This window comes from Epinephelus moara, chromosome 8 (assembly GCF_006386435.1).
Source record: "Epinephelus moara isolate mb chromosome 8, YSFRI_EMoa_1.0, whole genome shotgun sequence".
Taxonomy (NCBI): domain Eukaryota; kingdom Metazoa; phylum Chordata; class Actinopteri; order Perciformes; family Serranidae; genus Epinephelus; species Epinephelus moara.
Genome location: NC_065513.1, coordinates 43,906,029 through 43,933,161, shown reverse-complemented (window position 1 = coordinate 43,933,161; position 27,133 = coordinate 43,906,029). Strand labels below are relative to the sequence as shown.

At 40.5% G+C, this 27,133-nt stretch overlaps 1 protein-coding gene across 1 annotated transcript in view; it reads right to left on the bottom strand.

Moving 5' to 3' along the window:
• The window catches only part of bmp2k (BMP2 inducible kinase), a 68,084-nt gene that overhangs the window by 8,137 nt on the left and 32,814 nt on the right, over nucleotides 1-27,133 (bottom strand). Inside the window, exons 5-15 of the mRNA XM_050052104.1 lie at nucleotides 24,546-24,667; nucleotides 20,691-20,772; nucleotides 16,355-16,487; nucleotides 14,874-14,977; nucleotides 14,708-14,787; nucleotides 14,247-14,395; nucleotides 12,932-13,122; nucleotides 12,711-12,851; nucleotides 8,906-9,153; nucleotides 8,601-8,770; nucleotides 7,358-7,477 (exon numbers count right to left, since the gene is read on the bottom strand). Coding sequence (XP_049908061.1) covers nucleotides 7,358-7,477; nucleotides 8,601-8,770; nucleotides 8,906-9,153; nucleotides 12,711-12,851; nucleotides 12,932-13,122; nucleotides 14,247-14,395; nucleotides 14,708-14,787; nucleotides 14,874-14,977; nucleotides 16,355-16,487; nucleotides 20,691-20,772; nucleotides 24,546-24,667 — 1,540 coding nt within the window. The remainder of the gene's footprint in view (nucleotides 1-7,357; nucleotides 7,478-8,600; nucleotides 8,771-8,905; nucleotides 9,154-12,710; nucleotides 12,852-12,931; nucleotides 13,123-14,246; nucleotides 14,396-14,707; nucleotides 14,788-14,873; nucleotides 14,978-16,354; nucleotides 16,488-20,690; nucleotides 20,773-24,545; nucleotides 24,668-27,133) is intronic.

Genomic DNA, 27,133 nt, shown 5'->3' with positions numbered 1-27,133 from the left:
TTGTGCATTTCTTGCGACCATCACCTTCATTACCGAACATTAAATTAAGAACTTTCGGACGACAGAGAGCTCAAACAAAGACAGCCATGTTAACAACAGGAACATCTTGCACATGGTGTAGTGGTGGAGAGACTCTAATATTTTATAAGCCCTATAAAAAAAGGAACCAAAGTGAATTTTGATTTTGAATGTTTTTTATTTATCAGTAACATTCTATAAAGAAATACATTCACACTCACAGTATGATACAGGACCTTTTACATAGTCTGTTGCAAAAACAAGATATGTATAAGACAACTTATTGATCTATAGGTTGCTTTCCAGGAGCTGCTGATATCGAGCAGGAACTAAAACTGAACGGTGCGGATGAATTCCCAAAGTTTTAGTGATCTGTTCTGGGGCTTCTAGCAGGATGTAAAACCGACACAGGATGCTTAGTAAGAGGGGACACCATCACCCCGAGACAGAGAAGATACAAGCACAGAAAACTTGCAAATGTAAACAATATATAAACAACATATTCAACGTCTATGTTTGCTTGTTCGTCCCATTGAATCCTGGGATGTTTCACCTTTCCTCACACTTTAAACAAAAGGAAATTAAAGTGCAGTTAATGGCTCTGGTCGTCCCTTTCGCTTTTCATTTTGGCTTTGATGGTTCGCCTGTTCACACTATAGATCCATCCACCAGTACACATGAACAAGATGTTTCTGAGTATGGCTGTCTCACTGAATGACAAATGAAAAGAAACAAAGCAAATAATAATTAAAAAAAAAAAAAAAACCTGAAATGAGGCAAAAGTTTTTCCACAGAAGGCCCGATCGATAAAAGCAGGCAGTGATATGAGCGGAGACATGAAGTGGAACATTAACTCCAAACTTACCTTCAGCTAAACACATGACTTATATTTAACCAGTTAATATATTTGTACAAAAATGTGTATGATTCATGTCTGCATGGATGACTTAGATGGGTCACTCTCTCACTTGCTGCTCTAAGGCGGAATAACAGCAGCACAATGAGGCTTAACAAACATACAGCCCTTTAGGATTGTATGGATTTTATAAAAAAAAGAAAACTAAAATCAAAATGTTTACCATTTTGATATCATCAGGACACTCATCAAGCATTCCTTTCAGCACAACAATTTACATTTACACTACTGAATGTGCCATCAGCCAGTTGTGTTCAACATAAGGAAAATAACACGGTTTAGAGTTGTAAGAAATACGCTCCTAACATCAGGGACATCAGGGCAGAGTAACTTCAGGATTTTACCAGCCAACTTACTTTCTAATAAAGGTTACCTGAAAGGGTGGAGAATACAGTAACTCATTCGTTTAATTCACCTGCCAGCTGGTTTTAAAGTCGTTCCTTTAATCCAAACTTTGGGGAGCAGAGGAAAACAGAGCTGCTGCTAAGCTCCTCTTAACATTTTAATTCTTCAGGTAAATGTCATCTGTACGGAAGCCAAAAACACCTGTGCTTGCTTTTCTTTTTGAGATAGCAAAGCTTGTTTTCTCATGATAATGGGATAAATTATGTTGATTCTTAAAACAACAAAAGTCAGATTTCTCAAGATAACAGGATAATTAATCACGAGACAACGACTTCTCCTGTGATCACGGGAAAATACTGGAGAACAAGAAAATGAGTGTCTAGAGATCACACCTGACTTCAGGCTTCAAGATCACTGTCATGACTGTCAGGGAGGAGATTATCAGTTGTCGAAACGCCACTTAAGCAAGCAAGACCCTCCTGATCTCTGATGAAGAATATAACTAAAGGAAATGACCTTATTTTTTTTGTAATAACGACGAGTTATCTTGAGATAACAAAGCTCTTGAGATAGAGAAGAGAAACAACGAAGATGAAGCCTGAAATCAGGTTTGATCAAATTAACCAGGTACTGATTTTCCAGTCCATTTTCATCCGCAGCCAGGTCGCGGGTGTAGCAGGCTCCTCACCCTATCTCTAAGGTGGCGGGTGGTGGTTCATTTTCCAATGCTCCATAATTATTCCGCGATCTTGTAAAAACACAAGTCGTTTACTCATGATAAGTTCTCTCTTTATGTCGAGAACTTGGCCCTTTGTTTTCTCGAGAATCAACATATATTAACCCCCGAGATAATGACATGATTAACTTGTGATCTTAGGGCAATAAAAAAAAAAGGATTGCAAGGACAGCTGTTCTCTGCTTTCGTACAGACGAATTTCAGTTCTTTTGTTATGACTGTGGGGAATAAAGCTCCGCCAGTATTACTGACCTGGTTAATAAGAGTGCCATATAAAGGCACTTTGTATCTAGGAAAGGAAAGACTTCCACTATAAAAAAATCCCTTAGACTTAATAACTGCAAGTAAAACAGGAGTATTAAAAGGTGCAGTCACACCGCCAGCAACTGAACTACTGCCATACGAATAAAGACTTGTATGAAGTCCTCCTGTCTAAAGACCCTCTGCATCGTACAGTGACAGCTATCCTGCAGGTTACCTGTGTGTCACGCTTCAGATGGTTCTGATAAATTCTTGGTTACAATCTGTCAAACTATACAATTTAAATTTTGTACGATGAATCGTACTTACATTTTGAAAACGCAGCATAGCAAAACAAACTCTGGCCACAGTCCTGGATTTATTTAGAGCATTTATTTTTTATTTTTTTTATTCGAAAATGGCACTTACAATGTTGCATCAGCCAGCGTATTCTGTCTCTTTTGATATCTGCAGCTGTTTTGATAATTAATATTTCTAAAAATGATATTTCCAGGCTCACGATTTTGAGGATTTGCCGCTTTCCTTGGTCCTACATTAAATTAAATTCATTATTTTGGGGGTCTGAAAATGTTGATTGGACAAAAAGATATTGGATGTTGTCACAGGCTGTTTTCTGATATTCTGCAGACCAAGCGATTCGAGAAAATGATCTTCAGATTAATCTGTAACAAACAATCTTTAGTTACAGCCCAACGTGTGAGAATTTTGTCTCAAATTTTGTTGAAGAAAAGACTGAAACGTTGCAGCATTAAAATCCTTATTTTTGTGCGGGAGTCTTATCTACGAGTTTTATTCATCTTGTCCCTCTCCTTCGCACCTGTTTGGAAATAGATGTGTGAAGTTTGTACGACCCTTTAGTAGTTTACAGACAAAATCAAGTTTAGAAAGGCCAAACGACTTAAAATTATGAAACTAAAGCACCTGTAAGTTTGCCAACACAAACTTCAACAGCTGATAAAACACTGATGTTGCAATGACGACCAAACTTCACCCAAATAAAAACACAGAACACAGAAATTAAACCTGACTAATAGTTGCCAGCGGTGTGTTTGCACTTAAACAATCACCTGCAACCTAAAGACCCAACTGACACACGGTGATGGCACAAACACAGGAAGCTAAGAGGCTGATCAAAAATTAGTTGCATATAATTTTCTCATGCCAGCCTGTGGGAATCACACACAGTCCCAACAACACGGGTTTATTTGACCTTTCTGTGGTTTAAATTCAGTACAAAAGTCCCTTCAATCTGTTTGGTTTCTTTGTTTTGGTTTTCCAATTTGAACTCAAATAGAATTTTATATTCCTTAAGTAACAAGTGAAGACGATAAAATATTTCCACACCTACATTCAAGTGCTTAGAGGGTTATATTGCATCATTATCTTGTCTTACTCTACTCTAAACTGTAGCCACTGGACTTGCATTAAGCCTGCATGTTTAAGGACACAAGAGATGAATTTACTGTAGAAAAAAAAACCTACTCTCCTCTAGAAAATATCTGCGTGTTTTAGCGTTGATACCGTTTATCATTAAATATATTCTAAGTTACAAACAGCGTTTCTAAACTGCCTATCAAAACCAATTCACATTTAAGGAGCAGGAAGAGTACAGAGGCACAGAAGCTTATTGCTGCCACCGACGTAATATATGTAGAAATACTGCACTTTGATATTCACATTGTTATACCAAGGCTATGATCCGTGTCGGGGTTAAACCTCATGCAGTCTGACCGGTTAGTGAAGCCAAATGAGAACTAATCATCAGGTTGTATTAGAGTGGATGTTAACATCGGCCTCCACAGTAAAGTGCACAGTCCACACGAGAACATTTGAGGCTTCGTCGCAACAATAAAGAAAAAAAAAACATTTTGCAAATTGTGAGGAATCTTTGCAGTTTCAATGGCCGAAGAGGATCAGTGGTGTTTTAATGTAAACAAATGGCAAAGAGCCACAACTTTGGAAGTTCAAGTGCTGTCTTGTTTCCCCTAATGGAGGTTATTAGTACCAGGGCTGAGTGATGTGTGGGTCTGATTCGACAGGTACTGTGAGTGTTTATGATATCATGATGAGAGTTTTTGTTTGTTTTTTACAGAGTTAATTATGACTGAAAATCTACTTAACAAAGAAGAGGGAAAGATGAGTTTCATAGAGTTCTTGTGAGACACCAGGACTATCAGAGTGTCACAGGGTTCGGAAACAGACATATGAGTTTGGGGGAAATCATCTGACAGGCGTTTCATATGCTGGAGTCATCTTACTTTGATCCATGATCATTTGCTCACACTAAATTTGCCTGTTTGTACAACATGGATCTCGATCATAAGAGCATCTGCACAAGGTTCAGCACAGATAGGAAGTGTGAATTGGCGAATCAACGTGACATGATTATTCTGGGAGGAGCAGAATTAGCACAAAACACCTCAGTCCAAAAGCTACATCCAATGATTAACCGTCTTCTTCTGGAATGAAAGCAAAATCAAGCTGAAAGCACAGACTGTAAAAAGGAAGTGGATGTAGCCACTGTGACGTCACTCCTTGGTTTGTAGGCTACCGTTTGAAGAGTCCAGTTTGGCATTTTGGCTGCCATCTTGTTTTTTTGGAGCCAGAAGTGGCCATATTTGGATGAAAGGGTGGAGCTGTGGAGGGGCGAGGGGTGGATCTGACTGAGAGCAATGTAACACCACCGTGGTAGCGACTTGTCAATTACAAGGTAGCCATGCCAACAGCATACCTTGTTTTATCCTCTTTACTCTAAAAGGAGAAGATAATTTACATCATGCTGTGTTGGAGAAGACTTAAAACTAGTGTTTGGGATCATAAATACACAACAAAATGTTTACTGAGGTAATAAATCAAGTGAGAAGTAAGGTCAATTTCTCACAGACTTCTATACAATCGGACGTCTTTTTTGCAACCAGTGAAGTCACAATAGGGCTGTTCTGCCATGATTAAAGGTGGCTCAACACCACAATATTGGGTATTACTGCCATTTTTGTTGTTGTTGTTGTTCTTGCATTTTTAACCAATCATCGCAACTTTACTGCAAATTTGACTGTATCAGGTAAAATCTTCCTGCCCTCTATTGATAAGCTCAGCCCACCTCTCTGTCTGTGTATCATGAGACTACGGCTGCTGTACCTGGGCTCTGTGCCTGAGACAGAGTCACACACACACAGTGGATACCTGTTGGCATCAGACAGCCAATGTTACCAAATGTTATTAACAGATTTAAGGACAGAGGTGAGCCGTTTCGGTGTCCGTGTGAGATTAATGGCTCTATGTCAGACGTTAATCACTGCTGTGGGGCTTCTGCCCCAAAATATGACAAGAAGGGATGAGATCATGTTCTGCTTTGTTAGGTTGAGCTAACCGGGCAGAGACAGCAGAAGGAGAGCGACTCAGGTAGACTGTCCTTCAACGCTGCTTCAAACAGCATGAACAGTTAGTTGGCAATCAGCTGCTGATGCCTTCACTGCCCACCCCTCTCTATCACCACAGTTAGATTCCAATTCTGTGGGAAACGCTGAATGCTCATAATAATGGGCTCCAAATCTGTGACGGCATCACAACTATTCTTTGAAATTGTCACCTGCCTGTAATTTCACGGCCTAAAAAAAAAGACCCGAAACATAGTGACATGCATCGGCTTTTTTTTTTTTTGTTGTTTTAGTAAAGCTGCCATGAAATGAGGCACTGCGAGCCACAACAACCCCAAAACAGCCCTCGAAATCTTGGAAGGGATGACTGCTGTTGTTCAGGGTGTGAAGGTTGGTCTTTGTGGTATTTGTCCCACCCTTCCAACACTGTGATTGGACAGCTGGGTAAAAAGTGACAGTTACTGCTTCTGTAGTGTTTAACCTAAAGTTTTTACAACTCTCGGCGATCAGAAAAAGTAGGCAAAAGTGCAGCACTGAGCACAAAATAGATGCTCGCCATCAAGCTGGCTTGATTGACAAATAGTGTGATCATTAGAGTCGCTCCCTGCTGGCCATTAGAAAGAATGCAGGTTTAAAACACTTCCTTATTGGCTTCACTTTCAGAGACGGAGGCTACATCCACTTCTTTTAAACAGTCTGTGGCATCAGGTAGAATCAGGTGTTTGCCACCGTCTGAACACCTAATAAAGGTCCTCGGTTTAAAGATCTGCAAATGGACTGCATCAATACTTGCTCCACATGGTGCTCCAATATGTCATATTCTCATATATTCAAATCCATTAAACATAAAGACAGCATGAGAAATCAACAACAGTATGCGCATGAATCATGAAATTTGCTCAAAGCCGTGGTTTTTAATTAGATGGCCTATGTTTTTATTTTTTAATGTACAACATTGTGCAATGTTGACATCACTCAGCCCTAATTAGTACCAGCCATGTGTCTTTACACTGACAGGTTGTCACTTCAGCCTCGTTATGATCATATTGCTTTTAGTGCCGATGGAACTGCAGCAATTTTATGCAGCTGTGTTCCTTGTTGGACACAGTGAGTTGGAAGTTTATGCACGGAAAAGGAAATTGTAGTTTTATGCGAAGCGCCTCCCTATGAGTTTATACGTTATAGTGAGACCTCTATGTGTTAGTACCTTGCTCCAGCCTTTGATCCAGACAGGGAATGTAACCCCCAGCAGAGTTAGTGCCGTGAGAAGACTCAAACACTTCTTCCAGCTGACTTGCATAAAGGTTTGTTACAGCAGGGTGGTTAGACATGATCACCACCAAGCCCAGTATTAAAGGCAAGTGCTGATTGCAGTGGATTAAGAAAGTGCTTTCACCACTTCACTGATGTATCTGCTAAACCGACTCACAAGTTGCTTCCTAATTTAGTCACAGAAGAGCCTGGGCTCCACTTTTCCTTATATTTTATACTGACAACAGAGGAACTAATCTGCCGACCAACACTGGGAAACAAAAGAAGAATCTGATCATTGGTTTAAAGCCCCACTGTGGGGTCTGTGTGGCATAGGAGCACCTGACAGGAGGTCAGGTGGGAGCAGAAGAGCTGGACAGAGGGGGCAGAGAGGGGGGGTCAGGTGGCTCCACAGTGTTGGGTCCTCTCTGTAGAGACTCCTCTAAGACTTGCCTGCGCTGGCCACGAACGGGACCGAGCCGAACAGGTCCTCTGGTGGCAGGGGCTTGGCGGCGGAGGCAGCAGGCAGCGGTCGGTCCGCTTCAACGCTGGCTGTTCTCTCCACTGGCTTTTCTGCATGTAGAAGATCAGAGAGGGGGAGATACTTAGAACATCTAGGCCAGTGTTTTTACCCACATAAAGCTCTCAATACTTAAACGCAAAACCACTTTTAAACATGGAATTAACACAGGTTGTCCAGAGGTATCAGACACTTACATTTATTGCTTTTTAAGACCTTGTAAAGTTAATTCAAATCAAATTCAAGACTTGAGACAAATCAGATTTTTCTTATTCAAGCATTCCAAGTAAGTATAAAGATAAGTAGTATATACGTGGTCCTGTGCAGAGATAGGTTTTATTTGGGAAAATAATAGAGTGAGTTACTCTACATTTTGCCTGTGAATAAGTGCACGTATAAAGTTAAGTTTTAGGTTTAGTAGCAGGTTAAAAGATTCGTAACACCAGAAATGTGGATTCCACGCAGAAGAGCTTGACTCATTTTGACATAAATAAATTAAAAGATGGATAAGTAAAATTAAATAAATACGTTTGTGGCGATTTAGACCTTAAAAATTCAAATTTAAGAGTTTATAATGACTTTTTAAGGCTCTAACATTGAACTTAAGACATTAACAGACTTTCTAAGCACCTTGCAGACACCCTGTAAGAAACTACGCTCCACCTGGTGATGATTTCTTTTTCATTTGCATAATTGCAACTGTAATTAAAAGTATGCTGTATCCTATTTTGGTTTGTCACATATATATTTTGAACCATTGCACATCCCCTCTTACACAGGACTGTATAGCTCTTCTACTTTAAAAGCAGATCTATTTTTCCTTACATTTTTCAGTTTTTCTATTGTAAATGTTTCTGTTTTATATCATTTATTGTTACGCACCAAAACACCAACAGATTCACTGTATGTGCAAATCTACGTGACTATAAAACTGGCACTCAGAGAGATACCTTCTGTCTGAGACATCAAAATTTAAATTTTACTGACAAAAAATCTTAAGAAATGTTAAATCTTTATCTGGTTCTGTAGCAAATATAAGTACAGTAATAGACAATCATGCAAAAGGTGCCAAAATCTCCCTTTAAAAGAAAAAGAAAAAGTCTAACTTTTCTCATTCTCAAACAAAAGTAAACCAAACATAAACACAAACAACAAAATCATTGACGGGTCACTTGCTTGCTCTGAGCATGTCGAACTCCCGGTCGATCAGCTCCTCCTCGGTCAGCTTGGAGAAGTTGTCCTCTCCGAAAGGGTTCCAGCGCGACATGTCAGGGGGGTTACTGACTGTACTGTTGCAGCTCTGAGAGGGAGGTGTGATCCCATCTGAGGCAAGCAGAGGGTTTCGACTGTGGAGACAGAACAACAGGGAGATAACCTGTTATGGGTAGGATTCACCAACGGCTGTAAGATAACACCTAAAAACTAAAATCAAGGATAGAATGAGAGATACATGTTCAACTGGTAAGTTCAGAGGACATTACCTGGGGTTAGTGTAAGAGGGATCCACAGGCGACGGTCCACCTATCTGGACACTTCCAGCTCCAGCAGTGGGTGTTGTGGCGTTATAGGAACCCAACGGGATCTGGAACTCAAGAGGGGAGGACATATAGGGGAGAGGCTGCTGAGCGGGATGAAGCTGCTGCTGCTGCTGATGTTGTTGTTGTTGATGTTGATGATGTTGCTGCTGCTGCTGCTGCTGCTGAACAAAAGCCTGTTGGTACTGGTGCAGCTGTTAGGGAAGGAAGAGAGGGAGAAGAGGGGGACGGGAATGAGGGACGGACCTTTGAGTTCAATGGCGCACAATGACGGCAACAAGATGATGAAATGTTGTTAGAAACCAGTTCTGGATTTGGAAAGCTGGGGACACGGTGGAGGGGAGGGGTGAAGGAATGAAAGTCAAACAGCACGTAGGACAACAAACTCAACACGTTCCAAATGCAATAAAGCTTAGTTCACACTATACAACTCTGACAGTCATCAGATGGCTGTATTGTTCACACTGCACAACAAGGCTGCAACTAGCAATTATTGTTATTATCAATTAATCTGCAGATTATTTTGTCGATTATTTGGTCTGTAAAATGTCAGGATATAGTGAACCATGTCCATCCCACTTCCTCAAAGTCTGAGGTAGTGTCTTTAAATGCATTTTTTGTCAGTCCAGAACCCAAAGACAGTCTGTTTAATATGATAAAAACAAAGAAAACTAGGAAATCTCCATATTAAAAGAGGCTGTAAACAGCATTTTCTGCCATTTTTGCATGAAATCTTACTTTAACAATTACTTGATTATCAAAATAATTGGTGAGAATTTTCTGTTGATCAACTAATTGATGAGTCGACGAATCGTTGCAGCTCTGCTACACAACTTGTTGTTTTGTAATCAGAAGTCTTTAAGTCGTTGTAGTTTTCCCACTACATGACCAACCAGCGACATGATATCAAAGACTACACAATATTTTACCAGGAGGAATCTATGATGTATGTCATGTAATGCACAGATCGAACCACAACCCGGGTTCAGCGGGGTGCTTAGTATAGAAATCAGTCAAGAAAAACTAACAAACCAGTGCTCCCATTAAGTTGTAACCCTCATGACTTACAGAAACTTTGCATGCAATAGTCCACCTTCTCTTCCCTCCCAACCAAGGTTCCTACAGCTTAAGGTAAGTTATATTTCGGACTTTAAGACTTTTTTTAATGCCACTTGGAATGAAATTTAAGACCGATATAATAATAACCAAGACTGAAAGAAAAAAAATTAACTACTATCAATTACTCAGGGTTAGGGACATTTTTCCCAAATGTTAACTGTCACATAAAACATGACTTTTTTGGGGGAATACCTGCCGTTTACTATTAAGTTTTCTTGGTGATTTTGTGGTCCTTATACTGCTTGTGGGATTCTACTACTTTGACTCCCATCATGCTAAGGTTGAAAAACGTTTAGCATAAAATACACTGTGTCTTGTATACACTGCCACTGCTTTGTATCGGTTTCAGCCATGCTGCCAAATCTTGGTTGAATGGACAATTTTCACTGAATTTGCACTTGCCCATGTCCTCAAGGGTAAACTGGCAGCTAGCTAGCGCAAAGCAGATCCTCTGTTCTGAGCTCCATGGTTAGAAAAAAAATATGAGTGTTGCTGATTCCACTGTCCTGATCTGTGTGACGTTAATGCAAGAGCCATTTGGTAAATTACTTTTTGTTAAAATGGATGTGACCAATTATTTTGAGATTTTATAATGCAACGTCAGAAAAACAAACAAAAAAAAATAATCCTAAAATCACACTTCTGATGTCTGAGCATTTTTAAGACTTTTCAAAGATTGATTCAAGACATTTTAATAAAAATTAAAGTCATATGTTAGATTAACGAATTCAATACCTTGTAAGACTTTTTAAGAATCTGGGGGAACCCTGTCAAACACACGCACACACACCTTCGAAAGTGCTGTGGTGCCACTTGTCTCTGTCCTCAATCTGTGTCTTGAGTTCTTATTTGCTGAAGCTCACTGACAAAGCCCCCTGACAGGTCCAGATATTTAGCCTGCTACATATCTGAAGAGCTCCTCCGATGCCTTTCAGCTCACGTCTTTAACAGTTCACACATAGCGCTCAAGTGCCGATTTGCAAGTTGGAGAGCTCCAGAAAACTGTCAGCGAGTGGAAAATCAGGGCTGTAGTGGTGTAGTGTTGTATAGGCATAAGGATCGCCTCAGACACTGGCTGACTGATAAATATCAGTTGTTATGAATAACATGTTAACTGTTGGTCACCTACAGACCAGCACTCAGTTGCACTCCCTCTAACATTCACTCTTTTAAGCGGAGGTCCTTAGAAAATAAACTACTCCTTAGCTACTAAATGTTTTAGTTTCTTCACCAGTTTTATCACCTTCTTCTAGAGGCGGCTCCTTCTCCATTGGAGAATTAACATTAAAAAAACATAACATATTTCTTACATTAAAAGACCTGCAGCCACAACAAACCCACTTTAACTTGAGACCAGCAGAAGTATCTAGCAGCTTTGTTAAGGGACTGCAGCTCAGATACACAGTAGAGCAGCACTGTGCAGATCTTTGAACACAAACACGATTTTTTTGTAAATTAACAAAAGGATGTACAAACTCAAACCTCAAAATGAACCTTTTTTTAAAAGATATTTTTTGGGCATTTTTAGCCTTTACTTGACAGGACAGTTAAGTGTGAAAGGGGGAGAGAGAGAGGGGATGACATGCAGCAAATGGCCACAGGCTGGACTCGAACCCGGGCCGCTGCGGCAACAGCCTTGTACATGGGGCGCCTGCTCTACCACTAAGCCACTGACGCCCCTCAAAATGAACCTTTTAACATGATTCATGTTTCTTTACATCTTAATTCTGCTATTGTTGCTCCGTCCTCTGCCTCCTTTTCTCTATGTTTTCTTAACAAACCACGTTTGTAAAAGCACTTCTGTCTGTGCACACACCGCTGCTGTGCTTTTAAAGTGCTGTACAAATAAAGTTGATCTGTTGTCACACACCATAAAACAAATCTGCAGTCACTTCGAAAAGCTTCTAGAAGAAAGGAGGAGGTCTAAGATCACAGAGGAGACGCTGCTGTTGAACATTTATCAGGTATCTTGGGAATAAGAACAGTGATTTTTTTTAGAGGTGCTCTCTTCCCCTGCCTGCGAACTGCTTCATATGTCGGGATGCAACACAGAGGAAACTGCTCGATTTCACCCTCTGTTCGATCCCCTCGTGGCTTCGCTCCGACCAGATTGCCTCTGAAATAAAACAGATGGTATGCGTTCGGTGGGAAACAGACTAAAAATTGCGCCGCCCTAACAGAGCGCATTTGGAGGACCTGTGTTTGTGTGTTTGATTCAGTAGCTGCGTAAATACTAGTTTTCTGAATATTTGGACAGAGTCAGTAGGAAGTTTGAGCGTCTGCTTCCAATGCTGCTTGGCACAGACGCGAAGCAACTCGACTAAAGAGGACTGGCTGCCAGTGTTTGGAACAGAGAGAGCAATTTTAGGCCATTCTGACATTAAATGAAATATTCAGCTCCGTGTTATTTCATGCTGTGTCTCCATGTGTTTCGCTGTCATTTGCTCAAACTATTTATTACTGTTTTGGATGAAATCTTCAGCTCAGAAATTATGTCATGATTTTGACTTAGAAGCATCCTCAAATGTTTGAATGCAAACAAAAGCAAATTCAATTTGATTGATGTCCATTTTAGGGCAGACAGTGAATCAAATTGAGCCTCGGCAGCTTTCAGGCTTTTGAAAGAACTCACCATGGCTGCGTACTGAGCCTGGGCCTGAGCCTGGGCAACCTGCTGCTGGTACATGGGCTGCATCATCATCTGCTGCTGCTGCTGCTGGAGGAGGGCCTGCTGCTGCTGAAGCTGGAGGGACTGCTGCACAGCCTGTTGGTACTGAGGAGGAGAGTAAAGGGAATTAAAATCTGAACATTTCCTCGCAGCGACGGCTCCAGATGTCAGTGTGGTAGATTTACCTGGAGGTATTGGAGTTGCTGTGCATTTGCATGTTGCTGCTGCACTGCTTGTTGTTGTTGGTGGTGATGTTGTTGTTGCTGTTGTAGCTGCTGTAGACGCAGGTCACCAGGCTGTAGCTGCTGCAGGACTCTGTGCTGCTGACTGCTGGGCTGGGGCTGCATGGATGGCTGCCCAGAGCCAGGGGTGGGAGCTGAGTGGACAGGTACAGATCGATGGATGTATTACTTATTACAACACCTCACTGAGCACAGAAGCCAACACAAGTAAACTGTATAACTAAAGGTGCTCTGATTAATCTGCCGATGCTCATTCTAAATGGATCAGTGGTCTCTATAAAGGATGATCAGAAGTCAATCAGATGATGCAAAAAATGCGAGACAATCGATCCCTCTTCTCTAGATTCTCTGAAATGTTCAATATAATCTGATGACTTTTACTACAGTACTGCAGGTCAAATGTGTGCACTACTGAAACATCCAAAAGTCATTTATATGGGATAATACAATCAATGATAAACCTTTTTTTTTTTTAACATTCAAAGGTTTTATTGAGGTTTTTGCATGAAGCCTCGAATGTCTGTTGTCATATTTTATTCTCATCGACTCCCTAAAAAAATAAAATATCCTCGAATATTATCCTCAGTTTAAATCAAATGATTCACTGGATTAAAATGAGTTGGTCATTTTTCGTAAAATTGACTTTCTCTAACAAACAAATGTAATTTATGGTGCTGCTAGACCGCCCTGTTAATACAAGTGCGTGCCTCTCTTTGTGTGCGGCAAGAGGGGGAGCAAATTGTTTTTTGACCACAGTGAAAATGTGGTTTTTGAAAGGATAAACACCAACAAATATAGATTAAAGCTAAATATTTCATTAGTTACAAACGTTATGAATTTTAAAAATGACTACATCAATGTTTTTTCAATAGATTTTGACTTTTGGACATAACAATACCCTAGAATTAAAAGAAAATGTTGGATCACAGAAGTCAGACACAATCCTAGGCAGCCATCACTAATTAGTACAGCACTGATAATATTAGTGCAGCCTATTCTTTATCTGCAACTGTGCAGAAATAACTAAGGTTAAACGGAATGAACAGACAAGCAGTATTTCAGTATTTCAATGTTGATTGAAGCTTCAAAGCTTTGAAACATTTGGTGCAGCTCTAGAAAGTACCATTTGAAAATCATACTGTAGGAACTTCACAGACACATCTTTCCTAATACATACTAACATTGTATTTGCATAAGATAAAACAGGTTTAGTTTTCTGAATTTTCATATAAAAATCAATCTCTTATGTCCAACAAACCTTTCTGGCCGTTGCTGACGGGTGCTGAAGGCACGGTCATTTTGACAGGGGTGACAGTGTTGGCGAGGGGCAGGACGTTACTGTTTGCTGCTTTTGGCCTCTGTCTGGGAGCTATGGATGTTTCCGTTGGGCCCACAGCGTCTGTTATCCTGGAAAGAAGGAGTCAGAAGTTGTGGTTTTATTTTCCTCAACCAACATCAATAAACTGTGCCTCTTAACATTTGGTTTATGCACAACAAGGTTAGTATGGCCCTGATGTTTATATGTGTTTTGTATTTTAATTTCAACCCCGAACAGTGATTTTAACATGTTCTTTTCATTAGCTTGAAGATACCAATTAGTCTTAAAAAGCCATATGCATTAAATACAAACTATCAACCTTAACAGTCAATTCATCAACACCAGTGTTAGCGTATCTACCATAAGAAAAAATAAAATAAGAAACCGTGAGTGAACAGTACCTGGCTTTCGTCATGCTTTTCCTAGCAGCAACCTCACTGGCTGTTAGAGGCTCTGGGAGCGACGTGGGGATGGGAGAGTTCTGGAAAAAGAGCAGGAGAATTACGTTAATACAAAAATGACTGCAAAGCCTAAAGCCACGCTGAGTCCTTTGTTCCAGCTACTTACAAAGAGATTTGGCACTGGACAGTCTTTTCCAGCTAATTTGAAGGCAAAGTAGGACACTTGGTAAATGTCTGGTCTCTTCTCCTGGTCTGGTTCGAGCATATATCCTGGGAAAAAGAGAGAGGTTATTTTTATTTTACCAAACTAATGACATTTCTTTTCACTTGGGCATTTCACTAAATGAACAAACCTTATTTATACAGTAAGTTTCTTTGTATGTTCGTATGTCTGAGTGTTTTTATATGAATGCATGCATGGATGTCTGTTAATTTGCACATTTACAGGACCATCACAAACCAACAGACTTAAAACATGTTTGCCTGGGCCATGAGTAACCTTAACTCCAAAAAGCACTGCATAACCTTATAGGCAATATGATGACTGTCTTTAGAGAGCAAACCTACTGGAGCATGAGCAACAATTACATTTGTTTAAGTGCAATAATTACATTCATACAAGTGCAATCACTATATTTATTCTAGATTCTAGGACCACTGTTGCTGGCACAGACTCACATCCTTATTGTGGAGGGCTTTCTGCTTTACACCTATGGACCTTTGATCAACGCTGAACCAATGTTACTTCATTTCCATCCCATATCAAGACTGCAAAAGCACTAGGTGCTCTAGGAAGTACATGGTGCCAGAGGTCCCCCACCCCTACCCTGGCCTCTTCGACAGCCACGTCTGGCCCATGTAGTAGAAACACAAGAGCATCAAGGATGTTCCTATGCCTTTTTACTGCATCAGAAGTAGCCTTTTTAATTTCCCTGTATACTGCGCAATAAAGATAAAGGCTTTTGATTCTATTCTATTTCTATGCAGCATGTTGTGCAGAACATCACTGGCTGATTTATTATTGTGCATCTTCTCTCTTTGGCCACTTGGAGGAGCTCTCGGTCAAGTAATCTGAAAAGGGAAGCTCCACTGCAGGATGCATTTACAGTAGGGAAGTGGAGCAACTTGAAAGCAAACAAGGCTGCCATGACTGTCAGTCCACGACCGGTTCAAACAGGCTCAAGTTGTGTAAATGCTTAAATCAGTTACCAACCGCTCGCGCAGCAACACTGTCAAAGTAACACAGCAAAACAAAGTTGTAGGTGTAACTTGCAGTCTAGCTAATGACAGAAATATATATACTGAAAAAAGAGCTCCTTCTGGAAAACCCCCACTGAAGAAATACTCAAACTTCTGTGCTGCAATCTGTGTGACTGTGTTAGTAACTAGTCTTACTGACACAGCAACCTTTCCTGTAACAGTATCAACTGTAATTACAGGACAAAAGGTACGCATACACACTTCTAGAGGAATGATAAAATGCTCCAAAATCATCAGAACAAACACACACTGTTTAAAAAAAGACAAATTAGAAGTCATCACGCCCATACAGTTATAAAAGGCGATTCTGAGGTCGTAATTTATCACTCCAAACTCATTAGAAGACACATTCTGACATCATAAATCAATGTTAAGTCCCAAACTTACTGATTAAACAGTGCAACTTGAAGGAGAACTTGGAGTTATCTGGAACAATAAAGGTTCCGTCACATATGGCAACTTGACTCTCCCCAAATGGAAGTGCGAAGAAACACAGCTTGTACAACAAGCATCCAAGTGCCTGTTGAGAAAACAGAAACAGTGATGAGGAAATAAACGCCTGAGCTCAGTCAACTTTTAGAGGGTGGGTGTCGCTTGAAAAGATCAATGCTGGTGTCAACACAATACCTGAGTTTTGATACTGTATTGTATTCTCTGTTCACTGTCTTTGTTTCAGAATCTAAAACCTTTTTTTTTATTATTTTTAACAGGAAAGTTAGTTAATTTGTCTCAACGCTTGTTTGTTTAAAGGTAAATTTTGCCATTTTTTCAACCAGCACTGTGTCATCACAGCATGTGTAGATGAACAGCGTTTGGCTTCTCCCTGTGCCGCTAGCACCTGGAGCTCCCCACCAATCACTGGACCACTGGATGATGCGTTTCGCCAAACACTGTTCATCTGCAAACACCGCGATGACACAGTGCTGGTTGAAAATCAGCAACGTTTCCACTTAAACAAAATGCAGCTTAAAACCAACAAAGTTATGATTCCAAAAAAGGAGACATCTGACCAAAGAGGACACAAACAAGACTACAAATCTGACCACGTGTTTGATGCCAACTTTGAATGCTTGGCAATTTTTGATGCTCAATGTTACAGACTCAAATTCAAGTTGTAAACCTCCACTCAGAGAGAGAAAGGGGAAAAAAAGAATTAAGAGGGCCACCAGAAGAAACAAGAAGTCTGTATGAGTTACAAGAAGAAAATACAAGATGTAACTTGCTGATTAGTTTTGTGTCTCAACATATATCTTTGCTTTATAGAGGGCTAAAGGGAGAATTATCTGTGGTTCTCATCAGCACTCATCAAAATACAGGAAATAGAGATGAAAAAAAGACCTCTACAACCACTTAACATGTCAAGTGCAGTCCATCCCACAGGGAGGCCTAACTCTTTCTCTACCCACTGAGCTACACAGGACTGCTTAGCAAAGAATTAATGTTCCTTATGTCGCTGGCTAAAAAGCTGCTTTTAAAAACAGGCCCAGAGTCTGCTCCCCTGGCAATATGGCTGTCCAAACAAATCCACATGCAAAAGTGCTCTGCTCCCAAATCATATATTCAGTTGGTGCTATATTTGGCTCCAGCATCTTTTTGTTGATGATGCAGTTGGAGATGAAAGAGACTTTGGAATTAGCCACAGCGTTTAGGGGATGTTTCCCCTTTAAGCGCTGTATCTGAAGACGGATATTCTTCACAGTTCTCTCCACTCAACGGGCTAATCCAGTCTGATACTAAACTCCTAATCTGAGTCGGACAGCATATCTGCCAACAAGCCCCAGAATGCATGGATAAATGTTAAATATGACACTTGTGTGAGGCAACAACGTATGAAACAGCCGAGTTTTAAAACACGTGGCTAAACATAGAACAGGAAGTGAGAATGCAGGGGGTAGTCTGCAGGAAGCTGGTGTTTTTGTTGTACGTCCCACAGTAGTTCCTTCAACCAGAGGCCTGTTTGAAGCTTCGGTCTATTCATCTCATGTAGAACTACTACTGCAGACTGATACATTAATCCACTGTGACAGGATCATTAAAGTAAACATGAAAAGACTGTTTTCAGTGGCTGTTTATTCGAAGCCACAATTCATCATCACAGATATGCATGTGTTACTGATTCAACTCTTTGTTCAATTTGTCCACTATCCAAACTGTCAATAATCCAATGCACGTCTGAGACAACGGCATAGAAACACAACAAAATGCAGTCAGACTTCTGCATAGTGTCAGCCCAAAATTTAAAGATGCAGGAATTTATGTTTACTGTTTGTAGACAGTACTGCCAGCTAAAGTGAAAGCCAACCACAGATTCAGTCTCATTTTGGAACAAGCTTTGTCCGCTTTGCATTTCGCCTCATATTTGCATTGTTTCGGCACAATATCCGTGATTTTTGTAGCTTTTTCTTGGATGCATGCTGCTTACGGTCTGGCACCTGGCCGTAACTTTTTTAAAACACTCCGATCTCACCTGCACTCTGTGCCCAGGAAGAAAATAAGAGGATACAGGCAGAGGACAGAGCCAATAACCACCACACACCTCAAGTGGGTCGTAAGTAATGATTGAGTGGGATCACCTCTGTATGACTCTATACCTTGTTCTGAGGAAATCTGGCATTAAAATGCCCCTTTTCCACCAAAATTAGCATGTGTGTGTGCAGGGTGTAAAATTAACACCCGCCAAGGGCTAATGGAAAATTTTGAATTGCATGTGGTTTTTTTATGTGCTTCGACCATTTCTGCCAGCTGTGTCAGACAATTTTGACCCTCGCGGCTTATTGTTCGTGTGCCGGGAACGCATGACATCAGCTACCGGAACCCTGGGCATTCTGTGGTACTTTTTGAGGCGACACATTTCTGCCGTGAAGCCACCGCCAGAAGAGGAAAAACGAATTTGAACATGTTGGATTTTGACAGGAAGGACAGACAGTTAAACGGAGTACAAATGTCGCACGGCATTTTATTGAAAAATGGAAACTAGACAACGCGGGCCAGCCGCAGTCATGGTTGACCTACGACCCCCACACCAACACGATGAGCTTCAGACTTTGCCGCAAGCACGCCAAAAAAACACAGAGGACAGGGTTGGATTTTCCTAAAGTTGGATTTGAATTATTTTTAGTCAAACAAGGCACGCTTTTTTTTATTTGGCTGGTGAAAAATATGTTTGGCCGGTAAATTTTTGGAGATCACTAGCAAACGGCAGATGAGGTAAAAAGTTCATTTTACACCCTGTGTGTGTGACATGAGAAAACCTGTTAAAAATAGGCAAACGACTGCTTTCCCATTGCCAGTGACTAGTCACTTCAATGTCACAGGCAGGCCAGAAAACAGGTTAGTAAATGCTAGAAAGCAGCATGGAGGCCTGTGAAAATGTTACAATGTGTACCTCAGTCTCTCTCTCAAACTCAATGCAGACTAAATGTTGAACAATGTTCGAGTGCTGCTTGGACGGAGGCAGACTGTACTTTGTGGCGGCCCATCATTGCATCTTGTCGGCAAAGAGGCTAAAATTAGCACCTTCACCCGCGCATCTTATTGCTATCACTGCAGATTGAAGCCGATTGGAGCTGGAGCCGTTAAATACCCGTGACTACTGCAGAGTCATTTGTCTCTGGAGTGAACGCGGATTGTAACCGCTCCCATTAAATACAAAAGCCAGATGTTAGTGGGTGTTAGTGGGTTTTTGCGCAGAGGGAAAGGGGCTTGATAAATAGTGCATTTTCTCAGTTAACTCAAAATTAATCAACTGATCATCTGATTTTTACATGGACTGCTTCACTGAAAGGTAGAATTGCAGTATTGCTTGTATCCTCAATACTTAAGAGTACTAGACATTAAGCTTTTTTTTTTTAAAGGCAGTGATAGTTGAGATACTTCCAAATTCTGTTACGGTAATTTTAGAAACATATCCTTTTGTACAGGAAGCTTGATATTATTTGTTTAGGTAGTTTCATTTGTATTTCAATCTGCACTGGTTTACATACAGTATGTGTAAATATTGTTGTAGACATGTATGCTTCTTAATAAAACCCTCTAGAACAATAATCATTTCAGCAGTTGTTGTCTTTTGAGTCTTGATTCAAAGCTGTATATCAGCAGAACGTGAGAAAAGATCACACGTTTATTACGCACAGAGTGACCCATTAACAGCCGCATCTTTATATGCTGGCTGTTTTAACTCCCCGGGTGCATCAATTTACACCGCTCCTCAAAATGGCTGCAGTCCAAGCCCTTGTTCCTGCCTCTCTACCTCGCACCTTCAAAAAAAACAGCCGAGGCCTATTTCACATGAGCTTATCGAGGTCCTCGACTGAGCCTAATTATCTCAAAAGGAGGGAGTATAGAAAGAGACAGGCAGCAGGGAGAGAGGAGCAGGACGAGGCAGAGTGTAGTGAACGATGTTGCTCAATGTTTTATGAGGGAAAAACACTGTTGGAGAGCTGGTGGAGGCAAACAGCCCCGAGCGAGAGACTGAGAGACTGAGTGAGGGAGAGAGGAGGAACCTGTCGGGGCAGAGTGACNTGTTGGAGAGCTGGTGGAGGCAAACAGCCCCGAGCGAGAGACTGAGAGACTGAGTGAGGGAGAGAGAGGAGGAACCTGTTGGGGCAGAGTGACGCCCAGGACACTGCCAGGACAAACCGGCCCTGCAGGGTGCATAACACACACGCACACACACACACACACACACACAAATACTGTACACACACACAAAGCAGGCCCTTACCCATATATCAGCCTTAGTGGTGATGGCTTTCCCTGCGTACAAGTTAATCATCTCTGGCGCCCGATATGAGAGGGTCGTGTACCTGTGAGACACAACAACAGGAAGTTGTCAGTTGCAGGTCAAAGTTCAAATGACAAAGTACCAGAGGTGGTTTACACAAGTACAGTGCTTAAACACAGTTTTGAGGTACTTCTTCCTCTTTTTTTTTTTTTTTAAGATTATTTTTGTGGGCTTTTTGCCTTTAATGACAGGATAATTAGTGAAAGGGGGAGACAGAGAGAGAGTGGGGACTGACATGCAGCAAAGGGCCACGAGCCAGATTCGAACCCACGGCCGCTACAGCGAGGCGGTGCCTTAGTGCATAGGGTGCCGGCACTATCCACTACGCTACCGACGCCCCGTTGTTCCTCTTTTAATGGGAAAAATAATCTACTTCCTGGCAACATTCAAAAAATGTTTTGTGGCAGGGAGGGGGAATATAATTGAAGACTCTAAAAAGATAATATTTCCGGCAGATATATAGACGAGGAAAGGTTGTGATAGGGGAGTGCATATTTATTTTGTAACACTGGGTGTAACTTGGACTGTAAATAAACAGTCAAAGTACTTATTTATCTAATTGGGTGGTAAATAAACTGGGGATGGTTGTATATTAGTTGTACATAAATTTGGGAATTTGTTGAAATAATACATGAGTTAAAAGAAGAAACGTAAGAAAGGAGTAGGGACATATAAATTTTACTTCTGCCTACTCCTTTTCAGACACTGTTATCTTTGTCTTGTTTTTTATTAAGTTTCTTTTTATTTTTGGCTTGAAATAAAGTAATTTATTCCCTTCATTCAATGCTATCTTATACTTCTACTCCACCACATTTTAAAGGGAAATGTTATATTTTTTACTCTAGTGTATTCTTTGCCAATTGTAGTTATATGTAAGGTTATTATTCTATATACAAAATATATAATACACTGAAAAACATATGATGGAATTGGTACATATTAAACTCCTCAAGATTATATACAATTTAAAATTAGCTCCACCTCGACCAGCTACAACATTGTAATAGTACTTATATATATGTAAATGCAATCCAATCTGATTCAAGTCATTTAGTACTGAGTATCTGCTGATACGGAGTCCCAATCCAACACTTCTTTTTCCTAAATAATTCAGATGCACACTGCAAACTTGAAGTACCTTAAAGTTATTAAAATCAATCCACTTTATATGCTTAAAAATTGAATAGTTCCGTAATGTATTGAGAAAAAAACCTGCACACAAACTGTTCCTTAATGTTTGTTATTTAATATTTTTTGTTATAAAATAAGTTTAAAATAACAAACACTCCTTTTAGCTGTATTTCGTTGAGTGTTTATTTTCGTCAGCAGTAAACCTTTTGCGCAAATGAGGCTGCATTAATATATTACTCTTATTGGCTCTTTGCTCGTGGGGCTTTTGTTGCACTTGCAGTGACATGGTGAGTGTGGCTGTCGTAAGCTCTGCACCGATGTCTGTTTCTCCTCTGAGCCGTGGGGCAGTGAAACACCATGCGCCATGATGACAAGAGATGATGATTCAAGAGACTGTCACACTGAGCTGAAATAAAAGAAGTGCTCATAACTTCAGTAAATAACATGAACAAACCATCTCGTACTGTGTTTTGCTGTCGTTTATGGAGTCTGGTGTTTCGTTGTAGCTGAATGAGAGTTGGAGAGCTGACGATAGCTGCACTCGTGTTGCTGTGCATGACAAAGGATCAGATCGGACGCTGTATAGCTCAGTATAGCCGATCTTGATCAGTTTAAAAATGCCTTGATCGGCCCTGTTAACTATCTTTGTGTGTTTTGGCTAGGGATGTCCCGATCTGATCTCAGATTTAGGCCAATAAGGCTGATATCTTATTTAGATTGCACTACATGTTTGCTCTACTGCATTCCTGCTAATACTAATATCCTACACAAAACTATTTACTGACTGCACCGCCACTTAATGTCACTGAAGACTGTGACCCATACACACATGAAACGCTCACTGTCTTATTTCCTTTCAATGCCTAGTTATCCTTTTCAACTTTTATTTATATTCTAAATTTTTAAACATATATTTTATCATTATTTTTTAAATTGATATTTTTTAATTTATTTTATTATTTTTTGAAATTTCTATATATTTTTATTTTCATATTTGTATATTTTTAAATATTTTATTTATTCTTAATATATTATTATCTTTTTATTTTAATACTTTTTAATTATTTTATCTTATGCCTTTATTATTTCTCCTTTATTATTATTTCTGTCACTACCTCTGAGCACACTTTCCATTGATGACACATGGGTGCTTCAGTTTCCCGACATAGAGAAGAAGAAAAAAACAGAATCTCACCACAAACATTGCCAAACACTTAGTTTTGTTTTCTATTCAAAGTCATTCTGATACTAATCAAAGCAGCTGGTTGTGTTTTGGTATAAATCCAGCTGGGTTATGAAAATGCAAAAGCTGTCTGAGTCACCACAGATCAGATGGTTTCTGTATGACCAGAGAAGCATGAAGCAGAGTTTACACAAGGAAATATACTGTTGATAAGCACCACACATTGCTCTTTATTGCCGCTATAAATGTGGGAAAGTTAAAAGGCCAGAGCTGAATGGGCTTCTTAGATCTGACACACAAACAAATTATAAACACTACATCAGTACAATATAGTAGCAAGTGCTGGGGTTGTGACCACAAAAGAGTGCCACATTTACCACCTCCCACTGCACCATCATCTGCAACAGATCAACAACAATTTGATTGTTTGCAGTTGTATGTATATGTTTAGTTTACGTGCAGTGTACGACTCTGTGTTTGGTAAACAGAGCTATTCTGATCTGCTCCCTGTGTGCCTTGAAGCTCACTCATTTGCTTTGTGGACACAAATAAACAGACCTTGAGTTGCAGCACGTTGAGTGAAACACTGTATTTGACAGCAACCTGGCCACACGCCAGACTTGGTTTGGATAGGAGTATTCTGAATACTGAAGGTAACAACACCTTTCCCTCACATAAATCTACCAGTTGTAGGCCATCTTCAACAGGGAACTGAGGAGACCCAGGAACTAGATTAAAAAGTCCCATTTGTGCTGTTTGTGTTTCCACTACATCTGAATAACCGTGATGATGAGACAAATTAGTCCAATTCCAAGGCAGTGTTATCATGTTGTTCTTTGTCATGTTCTCTTGGGACGTTGGAAAGGAGACGAGCCTTTCTGGTGTTTCTGAGTGAATGTTTTTGGGTTATTTTTCTGCTTTTGAAAGTAACTGCACTAAAACAATTTGCAAATACACTTAGAGTTCTCTAAACTGTTTATGCTCGCTCATTCTTGTTGCCTCAATCTTTTTTTTTTTTTTGACTAGTTGGAAAGTTTACGCCATAACCCTGTTCAAGTCAGTAACGTTTCAAGAAATCTCCATCGTATCACCCATGTTATAAGATTTGAGTCATTAGTTTGATAAGTCAGTGCAAACTCTCCCTTGATAGATTGTGAGCCATGATAAATATTATCTCAGTAGCAGGGACTTTTCGGGGTGCAGGACCTAAAATGGAAACTACACATGTTCCTGCAGTCGAAATGCAGGTTAACTTCCTGAGTTTTTTAAAACAGTCCTGGGTTTCCCCCAAAGTTCCTGTGGTGCAAAAAGTCCGTTATATGCTGGTCTTTTTTAGCGAGAGTTTTACATGATTTCACAACTTTACACACCACTCTGACAAGTATAACAATATTGTTACAGCAGCCAGAATTATGGTTCTAACATCTACTGTATTAAGTGACCTGCAGAACATAACATCTTTCATTGACAAAGCAACTTACTTCTTAATCTCGTCCTCCACGGCAGTCACTCCATCTTTATGTGGCAGCAAAATCTTGTGAGTGGAACTGCCGAAGTCACACAGCACATAGTTTCCCTGGTCGTTCAGCAGGATGTTTTCAACCTGGTAAATGAACAGACAGAGATTTTAGATGTTTATAGCACTAATGAAAACATATCAATGACAGAATATAGATGCACTGACAGATGCAGTTGAATGTCATTTTTTCTTCACTGGCTTATTTAAACGCAGTGTCACTCATCATCCAATAACAGAGCTGCAAACCCAGAACGTTTGGATCTGCATTTGCAGTCCAACCCGCACCACCCACAGGAAAGGAAAATGACAGCAGCAGAAGATTACAACTGAAGATGAAAACATGTTATTGTGTGCCCGAAAGTAATAGTTTCTGCCATTTTCAAAGTGTTACAACTGCTTTTGCTTTTATTATAGCCGTGTTTGTGTTTGAGGTTTCATATTTTACATTTTAAACCTGCTGTGGGAGACACCATGTGTCCTCAGCCTTCTGTGACTGTTCTAAATGTGTACAACTTATTTTCAATAAAATCCACAGTGTAAGTGTTAAATGTTAAATGTAAATCTTTAGAAAGAAAAACAGAAAATGTTTTCTATTAAAACAAGAGATGAAATGTCATTAATAACACACATTGGGCCTTATTTTACGCCCCACGCAGAGTGGAACAGAGCGCAGCACAACTATCATTGCTAGTTTCAGATCGACACGGTTGTCATTTTCACAGCCAGCGCCCACGTTGTGTGAGCAGCAAAATGTACTTGTGCACATCTGAGCGCCCATGTGAATGTAACATGAGGTGTCTTAACATGAGGTGTGGTCAGGGGCATTGTTAGTGTATTGCTATTCTGAGGCAGCAGAAAGTGATTGCTTCATTGACCAACAAACACCTGGTCATAAGTCAGGATGGTGCAGTATATTTCTGCTATTAAAAAGGTGCATTACACAGATAGTAACCTCGCGCCTTGATAGGTGGGTTCACAACATGCATACAGTCTGCTTATTACACACACAGAAATCCACAGCTGTCCAACTCTCCATTAGGATAGAAGCTGTGCACAGTAACGCATGAGGAGCAGCGTAACTTCACTGTTTATGTCCGAAGCTCAATGTTAAGTTGTGTTTCTTCTGTCAAGTTTATTACAACAGTTTTTAGTTTTGCTGCTTCAATGTCCCGCGGTAGTTGCGTTACTCTCAGCAGAAAACTGCTTGCTGCTCCAATTTGCCAGATCTGCCACGTAAATAGCAATATGCCAGGTGTAGGTGCACCTGGCTTTTGGAAGATGATGCTCTGACTGGTTGTTATGCCGATAACACACCTTTGATTATAATAATTAAGGGACTAAATGCATAATCTTTGCACCCAGATTAAGCGCCATTTAGCTAGGCAAAAGTGGAGTTGGACACACCCTAAATGCACTTGCACCATGCACTTTAAAGCATTCAAATAGGGCCCTTTCTTTCCCTATAGGTGGCAAAATCAACATGTCAACATCTGCAGGTTTAAACTGCTGCTGCTGCTATTTGTTTTGTCATATTTTTTTTATGTGTGATGACCTGACGATGACCAAACAGCTCTTTCCCCATTACCAGTCTGCATCCAGTATAATTTAGCAAAAGCAAGACTGCGGTCGTGATTGAGACGCATAATGCCATTGAAATTACATCAGCTGTGACTCTGAAATGTTTGTGGCAGACAGATGAACAAACAAACAACCAAGCCGAAGCTAATCCGCAATTACATCATAATGGGCATGGAAGACAATTAGTGGATAAAGTCGCTTGTAAAAACTCACAAACTGATTTAATACACAGTGATGGAGTAGTGGGACAAGCCCTCATTACAGTAATTCTGCCACAGGAACCTCATCAGAGCTGTTCTGTGGCCCGACAGACAGGAGGCACATTTCAATAACAAGTCAGACTGAAAGCAGATGTGTTTCTTATTTGTATGTTATCAGATGGGTTTCAGGCATCGGTTTTTGGATGATACTTTTAGGACCACAGCAGGGAGATTACAAGCCTGAGTAACAACATGACAACAGCAAAGCAAGGAGTGAGGAATGGCTGAGTAAATGACAGAAAAAATGAAGGCAGGTGGAGGAAAGATGGAACACAAGAAGCAAGACAAAGTGAAGAGGAGAGACCACAAAGAGTATCAAGAAAAAGATTTCAAACTGTCCAAGGAAAAAGCTGAGCTAATGAAAGCAACACAGTGTCTCAATACTGTTGACAGCTCGGGGTTAAGGGGCTTTTTTTGCACTCTCACTTCCCCTGGCGATGTGTGACTGGGCCTCCGTGGTCTTTTGTATCCCTGCGATGTTATGTAAGCCATGTAGGCTGAACAGATAGATACAGACAGCGAACAGAGGACAGGCCTGTGAAGCTGAAGGGACCGCACTGTTTAGAGGCTTGTCCAACTGGACAGAGTACAGCGGCCCACTGATGGGGCACTGAGGAGAATTCAACCAGGGTGGCTGGGAAATTACCACCGGCCTCCAAGCATCAGCAAAACGAGGGTAAATCTGGCTTGGAGCCACCCTTGGTTTAAAAAT